Here is a 23,153-nt window from a genome sequence, read left to right on the forward strand (position 1 = left end):
ATTGCCTGTCACCAATGACATACAGAGGACCCATGGTCACATGATTCAGTGACTCAATCGGGCTCAATTGAGCCTGAGTTGAGTAAGGACTCCCCTAGTAAAGAGTGACCCATCCTGTCGAACTGGAGTAGGTCCAATCAAGTCGGGGTGAGTCCTAAAACCATGTGTGGCTCTCTATGAGCCAAAATTTAACTTGCATTGCACTTGCTAGGTTTTTTTTTTTTTTTTTTTTTTTTAAATCATTTAACACACACACAAACACCCCACACACGCTAGTGGAATTTCACTACCTATGGGTACTCGAACCCTTGACCGTGTGTTGAAACTCCAAAGAGTCTACCACAAGAGCAAGAGCAAGGACCAGATTGCACTTGCTAGGTGTGCTAAGTACATCTTCTCCTCAGAACTGGTTCTTATGAGAACTTTTGACATGTGATGTAGGTATAAAATTCGGATGGTCCACTAAAAAAATAAGGTATTTCCGTGTGAAACCCTTAGGGTTAATATTTTAGCCTTATCCAAAAATTTGGTGGACAATAACAAAGGAGGCAAATCACGGGCTTCAGGTTTCCACTTTGTTATGGCCTATCATATTTTTAGATTAGGCCAAAAAGTTTACTTAAGCATTATCATGAGGTGATTCATCTCGTTAACCGTCTTGTGCCCACATCATGTGTTAAAAGTTTTCAAAGTAAATAAACTTCAGTGTAATAATTGCTTTTGACCTTTGATTTTTTATTTTTTTTTCCTTTTAAAAACACATACTCACGCAACCATGCACTCACGCTATAGTGGTCTTTCACCAAAATGAGTACTCGAACCCATGACCTCTTGTTGAAACTCTTGTGAGTCTAAGCAAAATCATCCATTCAATATAAGTGTGTTATATTGGCCCATATAGCATGGCATCCAGAACATTGGACCTTCTAAGCGTGTGGGCCGCAACGGAGTGGCGGTCCCACATAAGCAAAACAATTTCCATATATTTAATTTTTAACACAAATGCCAAGTGATTGAATAATACATTCTAACACACCACTTTATTTAGAGCAAGGGTGCTTTTTTTTTTTTTTTTTTTTTTAAATTTAAAAAAAATATTTTTTTAATTTTAATTTTTATAACACACTTACACACACCCCACACATTCACGCTAAGAGTAAGGATCCAGCAAGGGTGTGTTTGGTTGCACCAAATATCATGAAAGCGAATTAAGTCGAATTGAAATAACACGAAATTTTATAATATTTGGAAATCATGACACCAAATTAGATGAATTAATCACTAAATATAAGTAGGTATTCAATGGTAGGTATTCAATGGTGGTCCACAAAAATGTGCACCCAAGCTCAAAATCAAACCAACCATTCTCATGACGCAAGAGAAAATTGGAATTATTGGACTAAACCATTTTTCAAGGGACCCGTATGGGTAATTAAAATTCATGTAACCAATGCCATGATAACCTCTTCATAAAATTGGCCCCACAAGAAATGGGCAAGGGGGGCCAAAGAAGGTAATTCGATTAGAAACAATGAGAAGTAGTGCTTGATGAAAGGTCTCGATGTGAAGTTGGTGGGCCCCACTATCTACGGTCGATCATGATGGGATGATCCTTTAGCACCTTGTTCTTCATTCCTTGCTTATGGGTGCTGGCTTACTTGCGTCGTCCCATTTATTCAACCTCTTCAAGGATTCCTCAACCTGATACACCAAAAACATAAGGTAAAATGATGTGAATTGTTTGTACCGTAAGACTCCAGTGCTCCAATGGGGACACTTGAAATTGTTGTTCTGTGATCACCACCGTCCATCAGGCAGTGACCTTTAAGCCTTATGTAAATCCAAAAAAGGTAGAAAACAATTGTGAATTTGCATCTGGATTCCCACCAAGCATGATTGGACTGTAGGAGATTCCACAACACAATCTCGAGTCTTTTGGTGGGAACGCATCATCTGGATTCCCACCAAGCATGATTGAGGCCCACCGTGATGTATGTTCCTTACATCCACGCCGTCCATCTATTTTGATGGCTCATTTTAGGACATGATCCCACAAATGGAGCAGATCAAAATCTCAGGTGGACCACATCACAGGAAACAGTGGTGATTGACCGTTAAAACTTTTTGTAGGCCACAAAAGTATTGGATCAAGCTGATATTTCTGTGGTCATTTCATCCATGTCTTTGTGACCTTATTAGTAGGTTGGATGGTAAATAAACATTCCGTTGGCCCCTGAAAAGTTTTCAATGGTGGGTATTCAATTACTACATCTTCCTTTGGTGTGGTGTACCTAATATTTGGATCTTTATTTTTGTCATTTTTAGGAGAAAAAATGAAAAAATTAGCACAGTACACTCTTCCATACTATCTTTTTTTTTTTTTTTTTAGACGCCCAAAAACTTATGCTACCAAAGTAGATTTTTAGGGTACTGAAATACGGTTTTGGACAAAAATACCCTTGGTCTTTAGGGTAAAGCGGCTAGAAAAAGTGAAGGTATTTTCGTCTTTATGGGTTCGTCCATACGGGTAGAGGTCTACTTTGTTTAGGTAGGTTTTATTCGGGTCAAGTAAAAAAAGGTGAGTGCTCCATCGGATCTATACTAAAAACTTACCTAGAAAAAACCAGCACTGTAGACTCTTCTGTACCAGGCCTTTTTTTTTTTTCGACGTCCAAAAACTTATGCTACAGAAGCAGATTTTTAGGGTACGGAAATACGGTTTTGGATGAAAATACCTTTGGTCTTTAGGGTAAAGCAACTAGAAAAAGTGAGGGTATTTTCATCTTTATAGGTTCATCTGTACAAGTAGAGGTATACTTTGGTTAGGTAGGTTTTCTTCGGGTTGAGTAAAGAAAGGTGGGTGCTTCGTCAGTTCTATACTAAAAACTTACCCATTTTTGAGATCGTGCATTAAAATTAGCTGTTAAAATGGACGGAGGGTGTGGATAAAAGGCACATACATCATGGTGAGTCCTACTATCAAGGATCTACCGGATCCACCAAAGCTGCGCCCAACGTTTCCCATGCAACTTGTTTTGCATGGGGTCCTCTTTGATGTTGGAATAACATTTCAATATAATTCACTTCGATAGTCCGCAATCTACTGAAAGAAGCTGCTTTGGTTTTCTTTTTGCCAGCTGGTAGCAAAAAGTGGACTAGTGATTCAGAAAAAAGCAATGACCGCAGACATCAGATGTGAGAAAATTTCAAGGAAAAAATTAACACTGTATACGCTTGCCTTTTAAGGTTTTTTTTTTCAATGGCCGCAGACTTTGATTACCAAAGTGGTTTTTTAAGGTACGGAATGAGGCATTTGGACGAAAATACCCCTCCTTTTAAGTTATAAGCAGGTGAAAAAGGTTAGGGTATTTTCGTCCGAAATGGATTTTTTCGTACATTTGAGGTTTAGTTTGATATGTTAGGTTTTGGGTCGGTTGAAAAAGGTATGGTGGGTCAAATGTCGTGTCTATAGTAAAAAATTATCCTATTTCGAGGGTAATTTTTTAGTATAGACCCGACGTACCACCCACCTCTTTTCCTTCAACCTGAAAAAAAACCTAAATCACCAAACTATACCTCTATTCGTACGAACAAACCCATAAAGACGAAAATACCCTTACTTTTTCCTGGGTGCTTTACCCTAAAAGCCAGGGGTAATTTCGTCAAAAAACCTATTTAAGTACCCTAAAAATTCACTTTGTGAGACAAGTTTTTGGGCGTCGAAAAAAAAGGCATAGTACGGAAGAGTCTACAGTGCTAATTTTTTCATATTTCGACAATTTTCAAGGAGCATGCACTGCATGTGTACGACAGCTTGTGCACCTCCTATCTCCCACCATCGAGTAATATTTTACTATAAACCCAACGTATCATCCACATTTTTTTATTCGACCGAAATAAAACCTACCTTACCAAACTAGACCTCTACCCGTACGGACGAACCCATAAAGATGAAAATGCCCTTACCTTTTCCAGCTGCTTTACCCTAAAACTCGGAGGCATTTTCCTCCAAAACCCTATTTTCGTATTATAAAAATCTACTTTGGTTTCGGCGTCGAAAAAAAAAAAGGGCATACAAGGGAAGAGTCTACAATGCTAATTTTTTCTTAAAAAAATTAACACTATAGACGAGTTTGTACAACGCTTTTTTTTTTTTTTTTCCGCCCAAAAACTTATCTCATCAAAGGCGATTTTTAGGATATGAACGTTGGGTTTTTTGACGAAAATACCTCTACCTATTAGGGTAAAGTAACTGAAAAAAGCAGGAGTATTTTCGTCTTTCTGGGTTCGTCCATATGAATAGAAGTATACTTTGATACTTAAGGTTTTTTTTTTTCATGAAAAAAAGTAGGTAATACCACGTAAAATCCTTTTTTTTCTTCTGAAATTTTACGTTGTGTAGACCCAACGTACTACCCACCTTTTTTCATTGGACCCAAAAAAACCTTAAGCACCAAAGTAGACTTCTATCGGTACTGTCAAACCCAAAAAGACGAAAATACCGCTGCTTTTTTCAACTGCTTTACCCTAATAGGCAGGAGTATTTTCATCAAAAAACCAACGTCCGTACTCTAAAAATCACCTTTGGTGAGATAAGTTTTCGGGTGGTGAAAAAAAAAGGCGTTGCACGAACTCGTCTACAGTGTTAATTTTTTCCTTTTTTCCCAAAAATAATTGGAACCGTAGACAAGTTCGTACGATGCCTTTTTGATTTTCTCTGCCCGGAAACTTATTTCGCGAAAAGCGACTTTTTAGGGTTTGGACACTAGTATTTTGACCAAAATACCCCTGCTTGTTAGGGTAAGCAGCTGAAAAAAGCAGGAGTATTTTGGTCCTTTTGGATTCATCTGTACGACCTGAGGTCTACTTTCGCAATTAAAGTTTCTTTTGGGTGAATGAAATTGGTAGGTAGTACTTTGGTGACATAAGTTTTCCGGCGTAAAAAAAAAGGGGGCATACAAGGGAAGAGTCTACAATGCTAATTTTTTCTTGAAAAAATAGCATTATAGACAAATCCGTACAACGCCTTTTTTTTTTTCCCGCCTGAAAACTTATCTCACCAAAGGCGATTTTTAGGGTATTGACGTTGGGTTTTTTGATAAAAATATCCCTACCCATTAGGGTAAAGCAGCTGAAAAAAGTAGGGGTATTTTCGACTTTTTGGGTTTGTCCATATGAATAGAAGTTTACTTTGATACTTAAGGTTTTTTTTTTCATGAAAAAAAGTGGGTAGTACGACATAAAATCCTTTTTTTTTGGATTTTGCGTTGTGTAGACCCAACGTACTATCCACCTTTTTTCATCGGATTAAAAAAAAAAACCTTAAGCACCAAAGTAGACTTCTATTGGTATTGACAAACCCAGAAAGATGAAAATACCCATACTTTTTCCAACTGCTTTACCCTAACAGGTAGGGGTATTTTTATCAAAAAACCAATGTCCGTATCCTAAAAATCGCCTTTGGTGAGATAAGTTTTCGGGCAGCGAAAAAAAAAGCATTGCACGAACTCGTCTATAGTGCTAATTTTTTCCTTTTTTCCCAGAAATAATTGGAACCGTAGACAAGTCCGTATGATGCCTTTTTGATTTTCTTTACCCGGAAACTTATTTCGCGAAAAGCGACCTTTTAGGGTTCGGACATTGGTATTTTGACTAAAATACCCCTGTTTGTTAGGGTAAGCAGCTGAAAAAAGCAGGGTATTTTGGTCATTTTGGATTCATCCGTACGACTTGAGCTCTACTTTCACAATTAAGGTTTCTTTTGGGCGAATGAAATTAGTGGGTAGAACGTTTGGTCTATACGCCTCAGGATCCCTTTTTCCCGCCATCCCGGATGATGTGGTAAAAGCTGAAATATACGGAATATGGTACAACCATCATTATATGGTGCACGTGCTATGCTGATTCATCAATCTCGACTGTCCATCTATTAGGCCGTATTTAAGTATGGGAAACTGGTTCAAGTGAAACATAAATTGGATCATTCTACTCGTCTGATCAGTTGGCCTTATGTTCAATGTTGTTCGATTAAAACTAGAGAAGTGATGGACGCGTGTCTAACAAGTGTGTTTTTTTAAACAGTGGCCGTCCATATGTATGAGGCCGAATAGATCGATAGTCCCGATTGATAAATCATGCTGCCATGTGTACAGTAATGAGATGCTCCATTATATTCTGCTTATTCTGCGCTCATCGCTCGAAGTCCCTTCTAGAAATTAGAAGGGGTAATTTTTTAGCATAAACCTGACGTACCACCTACATTTTTTCATTTGACCTGAAAAAAACCTAAATTATAAAAGTAGACCTCTATTCGTAAGGACGAACCCAAAAAGACGAAAATATCTCTACTTTTTCCAGCTGCTTTACCCTAAAAGCAAGGGGTATTTTCGTCAAAAACCTATTTCTGTACCCTAAAAATACACTTTGGTGACATATATTTTCGGGCGTCGGGAAAAAAAAAAGGCATGGCACAGGAGTGCTAATTTTTTCAATTAGAACTGATCACCTACAACCACCATTCATACCACTAGTGGTACAGGGCTTTTCTTAGCTACGAGACGTAGTGGATAAAATTCAATTATTTTAATGCCGCAAGATGCAAAATTATTATTTTTTCTAGCCGTTCGTTGATTACCGTAAGCTATCTCAGGACGTGGATTGGGTACTACCCACCATGGCCTAGCTGAAGACGGACGGTCTTGGCAGGGGCCCTATGGGGCTTACCTTGATGTATGTTTTTATCCGCACTGTCCATCCATTTTCATAGGTTATTTTAGGGCATGATCCCAAAGGTGAGGTAGATATAAGGCCTAAGTGGACCACACCACAAGAAACATTATGGAGGGAATGCCTTCTATTGAATACCTCTCAACGGCAACAGAAGTTTTGGATCAAGATTACATTTATGTTTTCCCTTCATTTAGGTGTGTCTGAACTTGTAAACAGTTTAGATGGCAAATAAACATCACGGCGGGCCTTAGTACGGCTTCAACAATAGGTCTCATTATCACCATGGTTTATATGGCTTGGTCCAGTCAAGCCCTTGATCTACCTCTTTTTTGGACTAATGTCTCAAAATGATATATCAAAATAGATGGACAGCATGGATAAATCAAATACATCATAGTGGGCCTCATTGAGACCCTACTATCAGTCTCTAAATAGTTGCCGGTGGCATCCAGACTTACCTAACCCCACATAAAAGTAGAGCTGTACACGAGCAGCAAAAGCTCGATGACTCGGCTCGAAAAAGCTCGACACGACTCGGATCGAAATGAGTTCGAGCCGAGTTCGATCTTGCCCCAACTTGACTCGACTCAAATACTGCTCGAACTTGGCTCAACTCGGAGCAGGGTCGAATTGGTAGCTCTCGTACCGGTGCCTCGGAAGACATCTATGGCTTCTTTGTGCCGCCTATGATGGGTTAATCATGAAATCATGGAATTATAGCTAACAATATTTGGTTGGGGCATTTCATCGAACAGCTTGCGTGCGTTTTCCGAACAGGCCAGTTTTACAGCACGGTGAGATGATGCTGTCATACTTGCAGGAATGGGTGCTTTTGGTGGGAAGGTCACGGAAAGCGATTTGGGCGCTTTCCAAGGAATCGCTGCATTTGGCGTACATGTCGACGAGTTGGTAAGAGAGGAAGACATTGAGATTGCGAGCAGTTTTGATAAGGTGCGAGTGCAGGAGCTTTCCATGGCTGAGATGTTTTGTTGCTATGCATTTCTCAATTAGAGATGCGTAATGATGCACGGAATCAAGGGTTCTAGTGTGATTCATTAGATAGGGTTGGAGTCATCAAATTCGTGCATTTCTGGGCCGTAACCCAGCCATCGTGGAACCCACCATATGACTGGTCCGGATCACCACAGAGATTGGAAGTTCTACATCATCTATGATAAATGAGAAGCTATTTGCCAACAGACACTGTTGCAGTTGCAGGAGAGGCAGAAGAACACCGGTACTCAAATACTGCCCTAGGAACTCAGCTCGAACTTGGTTGAGGCGAGCACGAGCTGCTGTTCCAAGCTCGAAGGCCAAGCCGAGTCAACTATGAGCTGGGACTCATGCGGTCCGAGTCCAGCATGGGCTGGGCAAAGTTCGGCTCGGCTCAGCTCGACTCGTGTACACCACTATGTAAAAGTCCTTTTACATGTATTGGTAAGTTATCACTCAACCTTTCGAAAAATATAATTATTTAATATAATATTAAAGCAGAGTGCTAGTAAATATGTCTTTGGTAATATATTTTACTACTCTATTTTAGTACGGAGGACAGTGAGGCTCGGACCAATCATCGCCGTAAGCCTGACCTAGGATCCAGTCATTTTATTCTCAGGCTCAGCCCATCTTCATAAATACGCATCTTTTATACCACAAATATACTTTCCTATTTAAGTGTCTACTCTTTGTGCATGAATGGTCACTTCATCAACAGATCGATCAGAAAAATTTGAGTGTTGTTTTTAAGTGTCTACTCTTTGTGCATGAATGGTCACTTGATGAACGGATATATCAGAAACATTTAAGTGGGAAATAGGGATTTTGTTAATTTTTCAGGGAGACTGGTCTGGCATAAACCAGCCATTTTTGGGCTCAGGCTTTGAGCTGGCCTAGCCCAGACTCGGCCCATTGTCACCCGTGAAACTTCACGGGGTAATTTATTTTTACCCAGAAAAAGAGAATATGTGTAGGAAATTACCTCTTTGTTCCAGTCGGTTCGGAAAGTGACCCACAGCAAAATGATGGTCTGCATCACCGTTCCACCTATCATCCCTGACCATATTCCCTGCCCAAGCAAGTACCATACTTCAATGGTTTTTTTTTTTTTTTAAATAAAATTAAAAACCTCTGCGTTTGGATACACAATTTAATTGAATCAAGAAGATTCAATTCAAACTAAATAAACGGTTTGGATGCACAATTTCCCATTATTAAAAAATCTTATTGAAATTCTAGAATATTAAAGTCCTAAGACGGCATTCATGCATGTGAAATGGCAGCTAGTTGACTTGTACAGGTTTGCATCCACATCACCTATCTGGACCGTCTGTTGGATCTAATCTGCCTAGAAATTGTAATGGTCGGATGATCGAAACCCTCCAGTCAGGAACATGCAAAAACGGATGGACAAGATCATTCATAGAAGATACGTCCAATCACAGATTGTTTAGGATCATCAGACTGCTGCAGGCCCTAATGGACGGTCAAGATAGGTGGTGTGTATGCAGATGCGTCCAAATGCAACTAGGTGTACGGTAAGGTTTCCTTAAAAGATGGGTCAATGAATACGGATCTTATTTTATTCATGGTATGCCCGTGATGTGGGCCCATCTTTTTGTGGGTCCCACCACGTGGGGGAGTTTGGAAATGGTCAGTAACAATAAAAGTTGTGAAAAGATCCACCATCTATGTATGTAATAGGTTTTTGACCATCTAGCATGGAATATGGATGAATGACGATCTTGCCGGCCTATAGAGTGGGCCCCACACGGACGGTCCAAAATTCTCTGTGATTGTGAAATTCTGTTCAGTTGGTACTTGGTATTTTACAACTGGATGGCATAGCCTATTAGGTGGACGGTCCACATTGTCATGACATCATGTGGTGGGCCCCATCACTCATTCCAAATTCCAACTGAAGGAGACATTTCTATTAAATATTTTATTATGAGGATTAAAGGGGTATGAATGAGTTTTCAATTTTGACAAGTACGCATCGTGGTTGGTTGATCAAGACCGTTGGACCGTCGTGTTCCCACCTGGATGGACTATATGCTTTAGAGATCATCTCGAAGTGATGATCTTAAGCTTTAGATATTTAGCTTGCAGATGAACGGCTAAGAAGAGCAATACAACCGATGGTCCCTGTTCAACTGAAAATTTCTCACGATTGGTCGCTGAGATCTTCCAATCTCGGGAGATTTTTGGGGCATGGTCCAGTCCATCAGGTGGGCCAACCTAATAGATGCCATGGCCCAAGAATGAGGATCCAGTTTTCAGGCGGTGTACTGTTGGTCACTTTTCTAACCGTCCGTTTTACTCATACATGTGTGGCCCACATGGTGACGAAACCAAAATAGAACTTTTGGGCCATGGTACATGCCGGTGGGAATCACAAGATGAACGGCACGGATCGCCCACTAAAGTCCCGTGTAGAAATCTTACCTTAGCTCCCAACTTGAAATAGAAGCCTAGCAATGAACCCAACGGTATACCAACGATGTAATAACATCCAACGTTCACGTACGCCACAAATGCTTGCCATCCGCATCCAACGGCCACACCTTAATTAACAAAGATTAAGAAAATAAGATAGTATTTTGCAATAATATCATGGGGTTGGATTACAATGCGATGTTTTGGGCCCACTGTGATGTGTGGACGACATCCAATCCGTCCATCCTGTCCGCGACATCATGTTCTCCTCAACAGCCAAAATTCATGCCCATCCAAACTAAGGTAAGCCGTACCGTAGGGAACAGTTGAGATGGCTATACCTATCATTAAAAACCTTCTAGAATGAGTGTAGGACCCACCATCGTTTTTTCTACGTACCATCCAACCAGTTCAGAAGACGATCTCGACAAGGATAAGCGGACCCCACAAACATCAGACCATCCTCAAACTAAGAGGGGGTCACACCGCATGATTTTTAGATGTTTCAGGCATGATTTTACACGGTGGGGCCCATGTGAGTTTTGGATCAAGGAGAGCGTTGCACATGTATTGGACAGATTGGATAGCTCGTACGCATCACAGATTAGATTAGCAGTGGGTATGCCTTGATATAGTATTATATTAGCACATCTAAGATAGGTATGATCAAAGGATTTAAGAAATCAAGGGTGGGAAAGTAATTGGGAAAGCAATCCTAACCGGACAAGACAGGCTGGATGCCATTGAGGATCAGGGTGAGGCCCAGCAATGGACAGAGATCGGAGACCGCATCTGCGACCGCCTTTCCTTCGGTGAAGCCATAGCTGATCACATCACGTAGGGCCAGGATGATCACGGCCGCAATCACAGAAATGATGAATGAGATAACATTCACTACCACAACGGAGAACGCTGCGGATTTGGGATGTCTTGCTCCAAGCTCGTTGCTCACCCTCACGCTGTAAGATGAATAATTAAATAAGAAAGCAAATTAATGAGTTATTTGCACCTAAGAGAAGTTTTTATTTGAAGTAGATTATTTGAGTTGTTTAAAATTTGTCTAACTCATTTATAAACAAACTAAGAAACCCTAAATCATCCGAGCTGAGCCGTAATCCCTTAAACCCCTGCCATTATTTCTCAAGAAAGCTTTCCTACAAAAATAAGCCTTGTCAAGCTAACAATAAAGTTTTATCATGTGCTCCTTAGAGGATAACTCTTCTCCAAATCTCAAAAGGTCGGCAAGAGAAAAATTGAAATATATATATTTCTATAGAATCCCTTTAAACATCAAACATGAAGGTTTTCTCTCATCTAGCGTGTAAATTTGCTAAATAGTTCAGGCAAAATCTTGAAGAAAGCTTGAAGTATTGTTTGATGAGCCTGCCTAGTATTAGGTGGTTGGGTAGGTAAATTAGAATATGTGTATTTTTATAGACTAATAATAATTGCCTCCTAAGACCTGTAATTGTCTCAGAATGCTTAATATACATATATTATTGGACCTTTTGAGTAACAATCAAGAATATTTTATGAGTTTTTTAATAAGCTTCTTGAATGCAATCTTAAAAAAGGTGGGGAGGGTGGCCCCACCTTGAAATGACGGTGTACGTGCGTAAATAAAGAGGTTGGTTACGGTCGTCTACTTCTCATTTATTGATGCTCCGAATCTTCTTTGCATAGCCAAACATACACGTGACATAAAATAAGAAATGCTGATTTTATGCGTCTTTCATTAGGTTTCTTGAATGCTATCTAGAAAAACGGAGAGAGTGGCGCGACATTGATATAAGATTTTATGAGTCTTTCATAGGTTTCTTGAATGCTATCTAAAAAAGGTGGGAGAGCAGCCCCACCTTGAAATAAAGGTATAGGTAAATAAATAAAGAAGTTTGTCCATCTCCTTCCAATTTTGCTAGTGTTCCAAATCTTCTTTGAATAGCCAAAAACAGACGTATGAGAAAAAAGAGAAATCTTCCAGAGATATTCAAAAGCCATTTGCATGTAGGAGAAGTTTTGATTTCGCACGTAGGAAGGTAAATGAGTTAGTAAAAAACTGACCTGGCAGCGGCGTTGAATCCGACAGAAATCATGAAAACCCAGCCAGAGATTGTCATGCTGCATGTAGAACATTTACGGTATACCGTTAAAACTCGCATTTATACTTTCATATCTATAAATACAATGAGAAATGATCCGGTGCAACTCATTTGCACTGTATGTTGCAACTCACAAGTTTGTGCATGCGTACTATTTGCGTATCAAACTTGATTTTCTATACCTCTCCTGCCCAATCTTCATCTGTTGGGCCCACAGCAGATGTGCTGCTACCAACAGAACAGGCCGGTCTAGCCATATGGTGGTGGCTATAGGTGTATCAAAATTGGATGGCTTTGATTGACTAGTGATCCAGATTCCCAAACTCCTATAGGCCCACCGTGATGTATCTATTTATCAACATTTTCAGTCTATTTTCTTAGATCATTTTAAAATATGAACCCAAAAATGAGGAAGATCCACCTCTCAAGTGGATCACACCAGATAGTGAGCTGCATTAAATGCAAGTGTCATCTATGGTGTGGTTCACTTGAGTTGGATCTGCTTTGGCTCATATCTTAAAATGATATTATCCACAACCTTCATCCATTTTCTTAGATCATTTTAAAATATGAACTCAAAAATGAGCTAGGCAGATCCAACTCTCAAGTGGATCACACCAGATAGTGAACTTGAGTAGCATAAAATGCAAGTTGCATTAAATGCAAGTATCATCTCTGGTGTGGTTCACTTAAGTTGGATCTGCTTCATTTTTTTGGCTAATATTTTAAAATGGACGAAAGGTATGCATAAACGGATACATCAAGGTGGCCTCAAAGGAGCCGCGATGTGGACGGATTATTATCCAGCCGGCGTCGGACGCAATCCGCTTACTACCACGTCGTGTCGTTTGCACTGACGCATCCATAGGGCGGATTAGGTGTGGTCCTGACCACAGGGCTTACCTTACGCATGTATAGTTTATTCACGCCGTACATCTGTTATTTTATAATTTTAGGGAATATGATAAAAAAAAATGAAGCAGATACGAATCTTACATGTATTGACGATTAAAACTTCCCGTGGGTCCCAAAAAGTAAGGATTATTTGTTTTCTCCCGCTTATCCAAGTCGCGCGACCTTCTCGATAAGGTGTATGGCAAATAAACATTTAAGGTGGGCCCTAGGAAGTTTTTAATGGTAGTCGTTTAATCGCCACTGTTTCCTGTAATGTAGTCCACCTGAGTTTTGTATCTGCCTCAAATGGATGGATGGTGTGGATTTACTGCGGATTGCATCCTAATTCTATGGGCGGGCCCACTGTGATGTATCGGTTTATCCATGGCGTCCATCCCTCCTCTCCGATTATTATACGATGTGTGCACAAAAATGAGTCAGATCCAACGCTCAAGTGGGCCCACCAAACAATAAGCTTGGGTTACATGAAATGACAAAGCATTGCGTTAAATGCAGGAGTAATCTGTGGTGTGGTCCACTTGAGCGTTGGATCTGTCTCATTTTTGAGCTTATATCTTAAAATGATCCGAAAGGAGAAATGGACAGCGTGGATAAACCGATACATCACAGTGGGCCTGCCCACAGAACTACCCGTTCAAGGCTAGAGACGGGCGGGGGCAGGACGCAATCAGCGTCCACTGCACATAGGGTGGGCCCCACGGCCAGGGCTGCACCTAACCCTCTCCCCTATACCCTACAAAAAGCAGCTGACGCGATGATGTCGGTGGGCCTCACTTGCACTAAGCATGCTTTTAAAAATTCTTTCCTTTTTAGCTGTAATAATTATTTTCTTAAAAGCAGCGCGCTTTAAATGTTTCAGAAAAGAAGTTATTTGATACTCCCTCTGCACATGACCGTTGATTAATGAACATTTGTTTGGTAATATAGGACCGTTCGGTATTTTTCATTCGTAGCCGTCCAATATATGTCCATCAATACCATAGTCAGTTAATCAATAAGCATTACATTTTGTTCACGGTACATCTAAACAGTGAAATATAAACCGGACGGTTTAATTTGAGTTATCTATCATCAACCCCACTCTACCAGAGTATCAAATTCCTTACATAATGTACTACTGCAGCAAGTGTAGAGTTGTATACAAGTAGGCCAAAAGCTCGGTTTGGCTTGTTTACATACCCATGATACCCGCTATTCGATGATCTTTACAGCAACGAACTTCAAGCCTATATTTATTCTTTACTGCTTGAGCTTGGTTTAATCCAAATTATACAAGCCTGTGCTGTATTTAGTTTGGTCTAAATATCCAAGTCAAGTCGAGTCAGGCTAAGCCAAGCCAAGCCAAGCCAAGTTCAAACATGGGTCACTTCATTATTTTTGTTAAATAAATAATATATATAATATGATTTTTTTAATTCAAAAATAATACTAGAAAATGAGCTGGAAAATTGATTGACAGCGTGAATACATGTTACATACATTGTATGTCTCACCATAGGAAAATAGTATTGATCCGAAATTTCTATCCCTTAATAAGTTTGGATCTTATGTTGTAGTCTACCAAAAGTTTGAATCTTCCTTAGATTCTGTCTTATACTATCAAATGAATTGAAAATTTTAATGGATGGCTGAATAAAGCACATATCAGTAAGCCTTGTGAACCCATCGTCATGTATATGCATTATCTATGCTGTTCATATGTTTTTACATATCATTTTAGGACATGATTTAAAATTGAATCATATCCAAACATCAAGTGGACCAAACCATAAGAAATAATATGGATTCATGTATATGTATTATGTATTATCCATGCCATCCATTCATTTTTACATATCATTCTAGGATATGATCTTAAAATTGAATTATATCCAAAGTTCAAGTGGATTACACCATAAGAAATAGTGTACATACAATTTATGAGTCAAATTGGGCTGACTCAAGCCGAGCCAAGCCGAGCCGATCCACTACTGTGATGGTTTGTGCTTAGTTTTTTGTTTTTATTTTTTAATGAGTTTGACTCTTAAGCCTTATTTGGTTCGAATTTCTATTAGAACCAATTCACGCCGAACATTTTCAAAGCTTTCGAGTTAGCTTGGTTTGTATCAGCTATTGCAGCAAGTAACGATAAGGGAAATTACAGAGATGCTCCCCATACAAAGTGCCTTAAAATGCAATGCTCCCCATACAAAGTGCCTTAAAATGCATTTGGGTCGAAAGGGCATTGTCTGTGCCCCTGCTGTCGGAAGCTGTGTGGGATCTGGGTCCTTACTCTTGCTCGGGTGGTAGACTCACAGGAGCTAAAGCACCCGGTCAAGGGTTCGAGTACCCATTGGTGGTGAAATTCAGCTAGTGTGAGTGTGTGGGGGGGTGTGTGCGCGTGTGTAAAAAAAAAGAAAAAAGAAGCTGTGTGGGATCCGCAGATATGTCCGTGACAGATACACTCCGTTAGGACATTATTCTAAAAATCAGGCAAATCCAAAACTTACGTGGGCCCTATCACACGAAACGGGGAGGATTGAACGCCGACCGTTAGAAACTTTGTGGGTGACATAGGAGTTTCGTATAAGGATGATATTTACGTCTACTGTTTATCTGAGTGGTAATAACATATGAACGGTTCGGATGGCATTTAAACGTCATGTTCGCTCTAGGAAGGCTTCAACGCTGGACACTTCCGTTCCAACTTTTCATTTTGTGTAGCCCACCTGAGTGTTGGATGTACCTGATTTTTGGATTCCTATCCTAATGTAGTCTTTCAAAACGGATGGACGGAGAAGATTTGTCAACGGAATCTCTGTGGACCTCACATAGCTTCCGATAACAGGGTCCAGGAATATCTCTGTGCGCGCGTACTTTTGTGGTCAACCTTTTTCTAACTCACCTCCGAGTTTTACAGTACCGTAATGAAGCGGATTACGTCCGACCCCCGGCCGGAGGTAGCAAGGAACGGGCAAGATCTGTGTGGGGCCCACCATGATGTGTCTGTTTATCCACGCCGTTCATCCCTTTTCTCAGATATTTTAAGGTATGAGCCAAGAAAAGGCAGATCGAAACGCTCTAGTGGACCACAACAGAGATGAATCTTGCATTTAATGCAAGCCAGCGCGTTGTCCTTTTTTGGTTCATACCTTAAAATGTATTAAAAAAAGAGATGGACAGCGTAGATAAGTGACATTTCTCTCTAGCTGGACCACTCACAGCTGACCTTCCAAACGAACGATCCAGATCATCACATGGAGAAGAAGAATGGGCCAGCAGATCAGATGGGTCCACTGATCATCCTCACTAGGACCTTCTAAAAGAACGATCCTGACCATCACATAGCGAAGAAGAGTAGCCCATGTAGCTCAGGTGGGCCCCACCCATCAAGACTCCAAAAAAGCAAAAACCAAACAAAACTCACCAGATAGAGAGAGAATCCAACGCCAGTTCTGGATTCTCCAGCAGCCCAGCAAGCAAAACCAGTATCTGAAAATACCACGTCTCCAAGCACAGCATCACCGCTGACGCCAAAGAAAGCTTGAAGAAGTCCGGCAACCCGGAGAATGCCTGCAACGAAAAACCCGCCCAAGTGAACTTGCACCGCTCGCTCTTCACGATATAAACGAACTGAGCGCCGACGACGATCCACCAAGAAAGGCTCAGCACGAGCGACGCTCCAAGCAACCCAAGGCCGATCTTGTAGATCGCGATCCAGCTCAGGAACAGATGCAGCACGAGCGTGCCGGCCGATATGTAAGCGCTGGGAGCGACGATGCTCTGTGCCTGCAGAAACTTCTGTATTGGGAAGTTGCAGGCGTATGCGAAGATCTGCGGTATAAGGCCGTAGACAAAGACAGCAGCTGCAGCAGCGATTTTCGAAGACTCTCCGAGAAGTATGAGAATGGGTTTACTGAAGATGTAGATTACGGTGAGCGGGATCGCCGTTAACAAAAGGAGGACCGTTGATCGCTGGAGGTAGACGCCGAGCATATCGAACTTGCGGGCCCCAAAAGCCTGACCGCAGAGCGTCTCCACCGCACTTCCCATGCCTAGCTGTTTGATGAAATGTCGATATGAGGAGGTTCGATTCTACTTATTTTCTTAAGGAAGCAGAGTAGAAAGAGAATTAGGGTAAGGGTTTTTTTTTTTTTGTTTGTACCATGAGTCCGTACGCGAAGATCTGGATGCCGGTGTTGCCGAGCGAAGCTGCGGCGAGCTCGAGATTGCCGAGGTGGCCGGAGAAGATCTGTGTAGACATGGACATGAGGTAGTTGATCATGTAGACGGTGACGGCCGGAGCGGCGAGGTAGAACAAGAGCTTTAGCTCGATCCATGTCGCCGATCGGAGGCGTTGGAAGTAAGGTAGTTGGGTGTCGGAGAGGATGCTCTCTAGCTGATTGCTGGATTGGAGGTCCTCGGCTGCGGACGGTGGAGATGATGGCGATGGTGGGTCACTGGATTTTATGAGGGGTTGATGGAGAGTGTTTGCTGGAGAATCCATGAGGTTGGGATTCTGTGGGAGAGCCGGAGAGGAGAGCGATTATGTGTGAAATGTATTGGTTTTGAGTTTGATAAAGGAGAAGCATTTTAATAGGAGCTGCTGGGATGGGTGGTGGTGGGGAGATGATATGGTAGATAGGGTAGAACAACAATATGGTAGTGCAAACTCTCCACAGTACACGTGGCATGGAAACAAACCAATCGGGTCTGTCCATATGCTTTGCATTACTTTGGATGGAGTGGATTTCCTGAAAAAGTTCCTGTGCAAAGATGTTGGATGGGGCCCACCAAGATAGAGGAGATTCAATGAGCACCATCGAAACATTCTTACGGCCATAAAAGTTTTATATCATTTTATTGTTATTATTATTATTATTATTATCACTTCATCCCAGTGGGAATGACCATATAAACGGTTTGGATGACATATAAACACTAAGATGGAGCGCAGGGAGATTTCAACGGTAGGCACTTCATTTCCCAATTTTCTCTCTCGTGTGGCCCAATTGATAATTGGATACACCTCAATTTTGGTTACATAAACTAAAAGGAGCTTGCTAAACGGATGGACGGGTGGATTACTCATAAACATCTCTGTGGGCCCCACCCAGCATCCTTGCGCATGAAGGCTTTCCCAAATCCGCATCCACTTTGGATGTGTAGATTTTTTGAAATTCACAAATGGCCATTTATCCTATCCGTCTGAAAATTGGGCTTCAAAGCAACGGTGAGGGATGAAATTAAATAGTGGCCGAATATTCATCAAGTAGAAAGTTGGTGGACAGGATTGTTCAATTGGCGTGATTTCATTCTCGATGGAGGGGCCTGATTGGTACATCTCCTGGCCACGTGTACTGTGGGGGAGATGGATCTACTCTGTTTCGGTGCTTCCGGCTACACCTACTCTTTTCCCGGATTGCTAAATAAGAAGAGAATGCAAAGTCACTTTTGAATTCTCTTGTAAGGACCCGTTTTGGTAGTCCATCGGACTACCTGATATTGTAGTCCAATAGGCCCTGGCCACGGTTACAGAGGACCGGACTTCGTCACCATAAGTCATCCATTGTAGCGTGACGAAGATAAAACATGGGCGTTTTTATTGCAATATCACATCAACTCAAACAATAGTGAAACATTAGGTACTTGGGCGGATTGCGTGGTGACAGTAAATTCTGCGGGTCTACTGTGATTTATGTATTTTATTTGTTTCCTACTTAATTTAAGTAGACCACACGACATGAAACGGTTTGAATTTAACACCGTTGAAAATGTTTTTGCCACGTAAGTTTTGCATCAATATGATATTTGTATTTTCCCTCCATAAATGTCTCTGTCATCTTATGAATAAATTGAATGATAAATAAACATCACTGCTCTAGGAAGGTTTCAATGGTGGATATCATTAATCTTATTATTTCCCATGCTATGGTTAATTGTTTATATCTTAAATATGTCAATAATAGGGTTCGTCGATAAATGCCCGATTCTATCAAGAAAATTCAAAAAATTCCATATTGATTGCTAAAATATTTTAGTGTTACTACTTGATGTCATCGAAGTAAGTTTGATCCCATCGATAGATCCACATGGGTAATAGATGCCATTGAAGTCTCATCGAGTGCGTGTGCAGAGTTGCGTAAGTGTGAGATTTGTTTCCTATTCCAGTTGTGATACTTTATGTATCGGTTGTAATCAGGATTTGAGGGTAATATAGGTATTTTAGAGCTTTCTAATTCATTCCTAAGAGTTTTAAGAGCATAATTAGAGCTTGTGAAGTGGATTTGAGGCTTATTCAAATCGGTAACACTCTGTCTTGTAATTTCTGTTTTTTATAATGCATTACTTGTCACTTTGTGCTGTGGTTTTTTTTTTCCCTGCAAGAATTTTTCCATGTAAAATTCGGATTGTTTTTGTTTGGACTTGGTGGTGCGATTGTAAGTACTTTGCTTGATTCATTTTTGGGTGTTTCCGCGGTTCCCCAACAAGTGATATTAGAGCTAATGCTGGGAAGCAAATATAATTTGAAAGTAAGGTATCAATGGCATCTAACCTGAAGTTCAATGTAGAAAAATAATCTAGTAAAAATAATTTTAAATTATGGAAGGTTAAAATGAATGGTATCCTAGTTAAGAAAGAATTAGACGAAGTTCTCTTTGATAAGCGACCGAAATACATGACAGAAGATGAATAGAACAAGATGGATAAGAAAATGAGAACATCTATCCAATTTTGCTTAATGAATGAGGTCTTCTATAATATTATGAGAAAGAAAACCGCATCGAGTACATGTGAGAAATTAAAGAATATCTATACAAAAAAATCTCTTTAGAATCGTTTGTATTTGAAACTTCAGTTGTTCAATCTAAAGATGAGGGAGATGGTTGACGTTGAAGCTCACATTCGTAACTTCAACAAGTTAATTTACAAATTATTGGATGTAGAGGAAATGGTGAAAAATGAGGATCAGGTATGCATTCTACTGAATTCTCTCACAGTTTCGTATGAGTCATTTAAGGACTCTTTGTGCACTGGTAGTGTAATATACTGACAATTTTGAGGGGAATTTTTTTTCTAATTATTTTAATCATAACTAATCATCAAGTGGGTCATTTTAATAATTTAAACCAAGATATGTAACAATTCGTCCTCTGGATCACCAATCCAAGCCATGAATCATTAATCCAAACCATCTAAATTGAATAATAGTTGATTGAGTTTCAAATCTATCATTAAAATTATCATATGACAGATATATCATCAAGGTCTTGAGAGTTGCCTATTGGACCACTTGATCTTTTTATAAACTACCGTCTAATATATTTTTTGACACAATATCAACAACGCCTTATAAAAATGTTGACTTGAATAAGGATAAAAAGTTGAGATATAAGGCCAAGAATTCTTAAACTGTCGATTTTAACCTGTTTTATGGACCCTAAAAGAGTATACTACCTTATTATTTCATGAATCTATTAGATCTTCAAAACCATATATAATTTTAAATTATTTTAGCATATGTAAAATTATAAAAATTATCCATATGTATTATAACCATACATTTGAGCATGCCCGATAGTATTATATACTTATTTTTTACCTTGAAATTATTTTTTCCATGATCTTTGTAATAAAAACTTCATTTTGATATAATGATTGGATATAGAAACTTTTGGTATGACCCACACGATCATAGCATGTACATACTTGATTAATACACCATACTTCACATGAACACATGTGTACAATAATTGGTGCATCACCACCTCTACGAAAACTCATGATTTTCCTACCATTAAGTATAGTAATTTTGATCAAGAAATCATTTTTACAAAAGGGCATAAAGTATAAACAATCTAATCATGTGCTTAGATCAATGAGACTGTACTTGTAGGATCCACATCTCTATATATGACACGTATGCACATATTGTTTGTACTCTTATCCACCTTAAAACCTCTCATCATTACTTCACACCCTTAAGATAAGAGTTACATGTGTTTACAATATGTTTATCATGTGTTTACCATGCATGCGTATTAATACAAGATGGTTTGGGCTCCTTTATATAAGGCATGTCAAACTACTCCTCATAAGCACTCACACTTTAAACAAAGAGATTGTGAGAGAAAGAGATGAAAAGAGAAGTTCTATGAGTTTACCTTATGATCCAAACCATTTATCAAGTGAATGTTCTAATACTATATCTCTTAGATATTTTAGATTAAATCCAAGTGGATTCGACAATGTGTAAAACTGAGATGAACTATGGGCTAACAATGAGGTCAGCAAGTGTAGGCCCCACACGTTGTCACATAAGTAACAACATGGTACCCCACACATTGCCTCACGTGGGCAAATGCATGGGCCCCATATGTGGACGTAATGAATGATAAGGGTGGGCTTCACCATTTTATAAGATTTTGTACATGTGAATTTTTTCATCTAGAATTGATTATTTATTTATTTATTTTTATAATTTTTGAAAATATAAATGAATTAGTTGGTTACAGGATCTCATCATTAAAATTACAGTGGACCAACATAAAAAAAATTGATATCTCTTTAAAAAGATCCCACCATAAGATCATGATGATTAGTAGTAAATCTATGCGTAACTAAGCATAGATATAAAACGTAATTTTGAAATATTGTTGTGATGTGAAACCTTTACCTTAAGACGTGGAGGTGGGCCTCACGTAGATTGAACACATTCTATAAATAAGCCTTACGACTAGCCTTGATGTATATGGTGAATCATTTTATGACAAATTTTTATGTACTATTAGCTAATGATGATAAGATCATCGCATGATCATGTCTTAGGCCAAATATATTAAGAATGTCTAGGAAATGAACCCCACCACACTATTATGGATGATTGATCTTAATTTTGATATTTGAATAGTCGGTTACATTGTTTAAAATAACTGGATATTTGGTTTTGTGAACGCTGGAAAATTGGCGTCTATGCTGGTTTTGGCGTTCTTATAGCAGGGGTGATTGGGCTGACTTGGATTGTTAATGCGATAGTCTTTGAGTCGCCACTAGCCACTTAATTAAAAAATTTCGTAGTTGGCTAAAACCTACAGAATGTATAAATCCAGAGAACCCGAGGACTCTCCTGCTTTAAATTGACTCCTAATATGCGGTTTGGAGATTCCGAGTAAGGGACCTCGGTTATAAAGAGGGAAGATGTTAGGCACCCTCTCTGCCCGTACGAATGTACGATCTCCACTTTGTGCGGTAAAATAGTCTTAAGGGATAGGATGATTAGATTGAAATGAGACTAGACAGACTTGGATTTCTGATGTGGGAAGGTCTGGAATCCCGACAAGCTGTAGAGCATACATCTAGATAATGTCTAGAGGAGTTTTTAAACAGATATGATGATGCTAGAATTATAAAAAAAAAAGAAAAAGAAAAAGAGAGAGGCTAAGCTACCATGAGTTTCTGATGTGATAGGATTCGGAGTTTAGGTAAGTCACTGAGCATACATTTAATGGTAACTTAAAGAAGCAGAGAAATTGAGAAAGGAAGTAATGATGCGATGAATAATGCTAATGATGATAATATGATTTTTAGCTTACACATGAATAGCTTAGACGTTTGAATGCACTATGTTGGGAGATGGTTAACCCAAGTAGGATTATAAAAGCTGAGGATGGCGGCATCTCACTCACACTCACTTTCTTTTACTCTCACTCTCCTCTTAGTATTAGTGTATTGTGTTGTTGCTGGGTGTGTGAAATGAAGAGAAATGAAGGCTATTTATAGCCTTTTGGGATGACATTTTGATAATTTTAGGGTTTATGGAGGGTAAATGCTGTCATGGTAGCTTGTGATTGGTTGAGGGGAGAGTAATGTCACGTGACACTTTCTTACTGGTCTTTGGGCTTTTGTAGGATAGTAAATAAGGTGAAACTTAGGGGTAATTCTGTGGAAGAGTTGACTTTTGGAGGGGAGACAATTGTGTGCTTAGGGGATACACCT

General features: G+C 39.7%; 1 protein-coding gene across 1 annotated transcript; it reads right to left on the reverse strand.

Annotated features, from left to right (window-relative positions):
- Window positions 1-1,370: 1,370 nt before the first annotated feature.
- Window positions 1,371-17,737, reverse strand: LOC131240130 (protein DETOXIFICATION 40-like). The gene is made up of 7 exons (XM_058238196.1): window positions 17,323-17,737; window positions 16,585-17,216; window positions 12,226-12,282; window positions 10,885-11,123; window positions 10,174-10,292; window positions 8,708-8,794; window positions 1,371-1,701 (listed from the first exon to the last, which is right to left on the reverse strand). The coding sequence occupies exons 1-7, from the start codon at window positions 17,662-17,664 to the stop codon at window positions 1,630-1,632; spliced, it is 1,548 nt and encodes a 515-aa protein (XP_058094179.1). The 5' UTR covers window positions 17,665-17,737; the 3' UTR covers window positions 1,371-1,629.
- Window positions 17,738-23,153: the final 5,416 nt, after the last annotated feature.

The sequence above is a fragment of the Magnolia sinica genome, chromosome 1 (genome assembly GCF_029962835.1).
Source record: "Magnolia sinica isolate HGM2019 chromosome 1, MsV1, whole genome shotgun sequence".
Classification (NCBI taxonomy): Eukaryota; Viridiplantae; Streptophyta; class Magnoliopsida; order Magnoliales; family Magnoliaceae; genus Magnolia; species Magnolia sinica.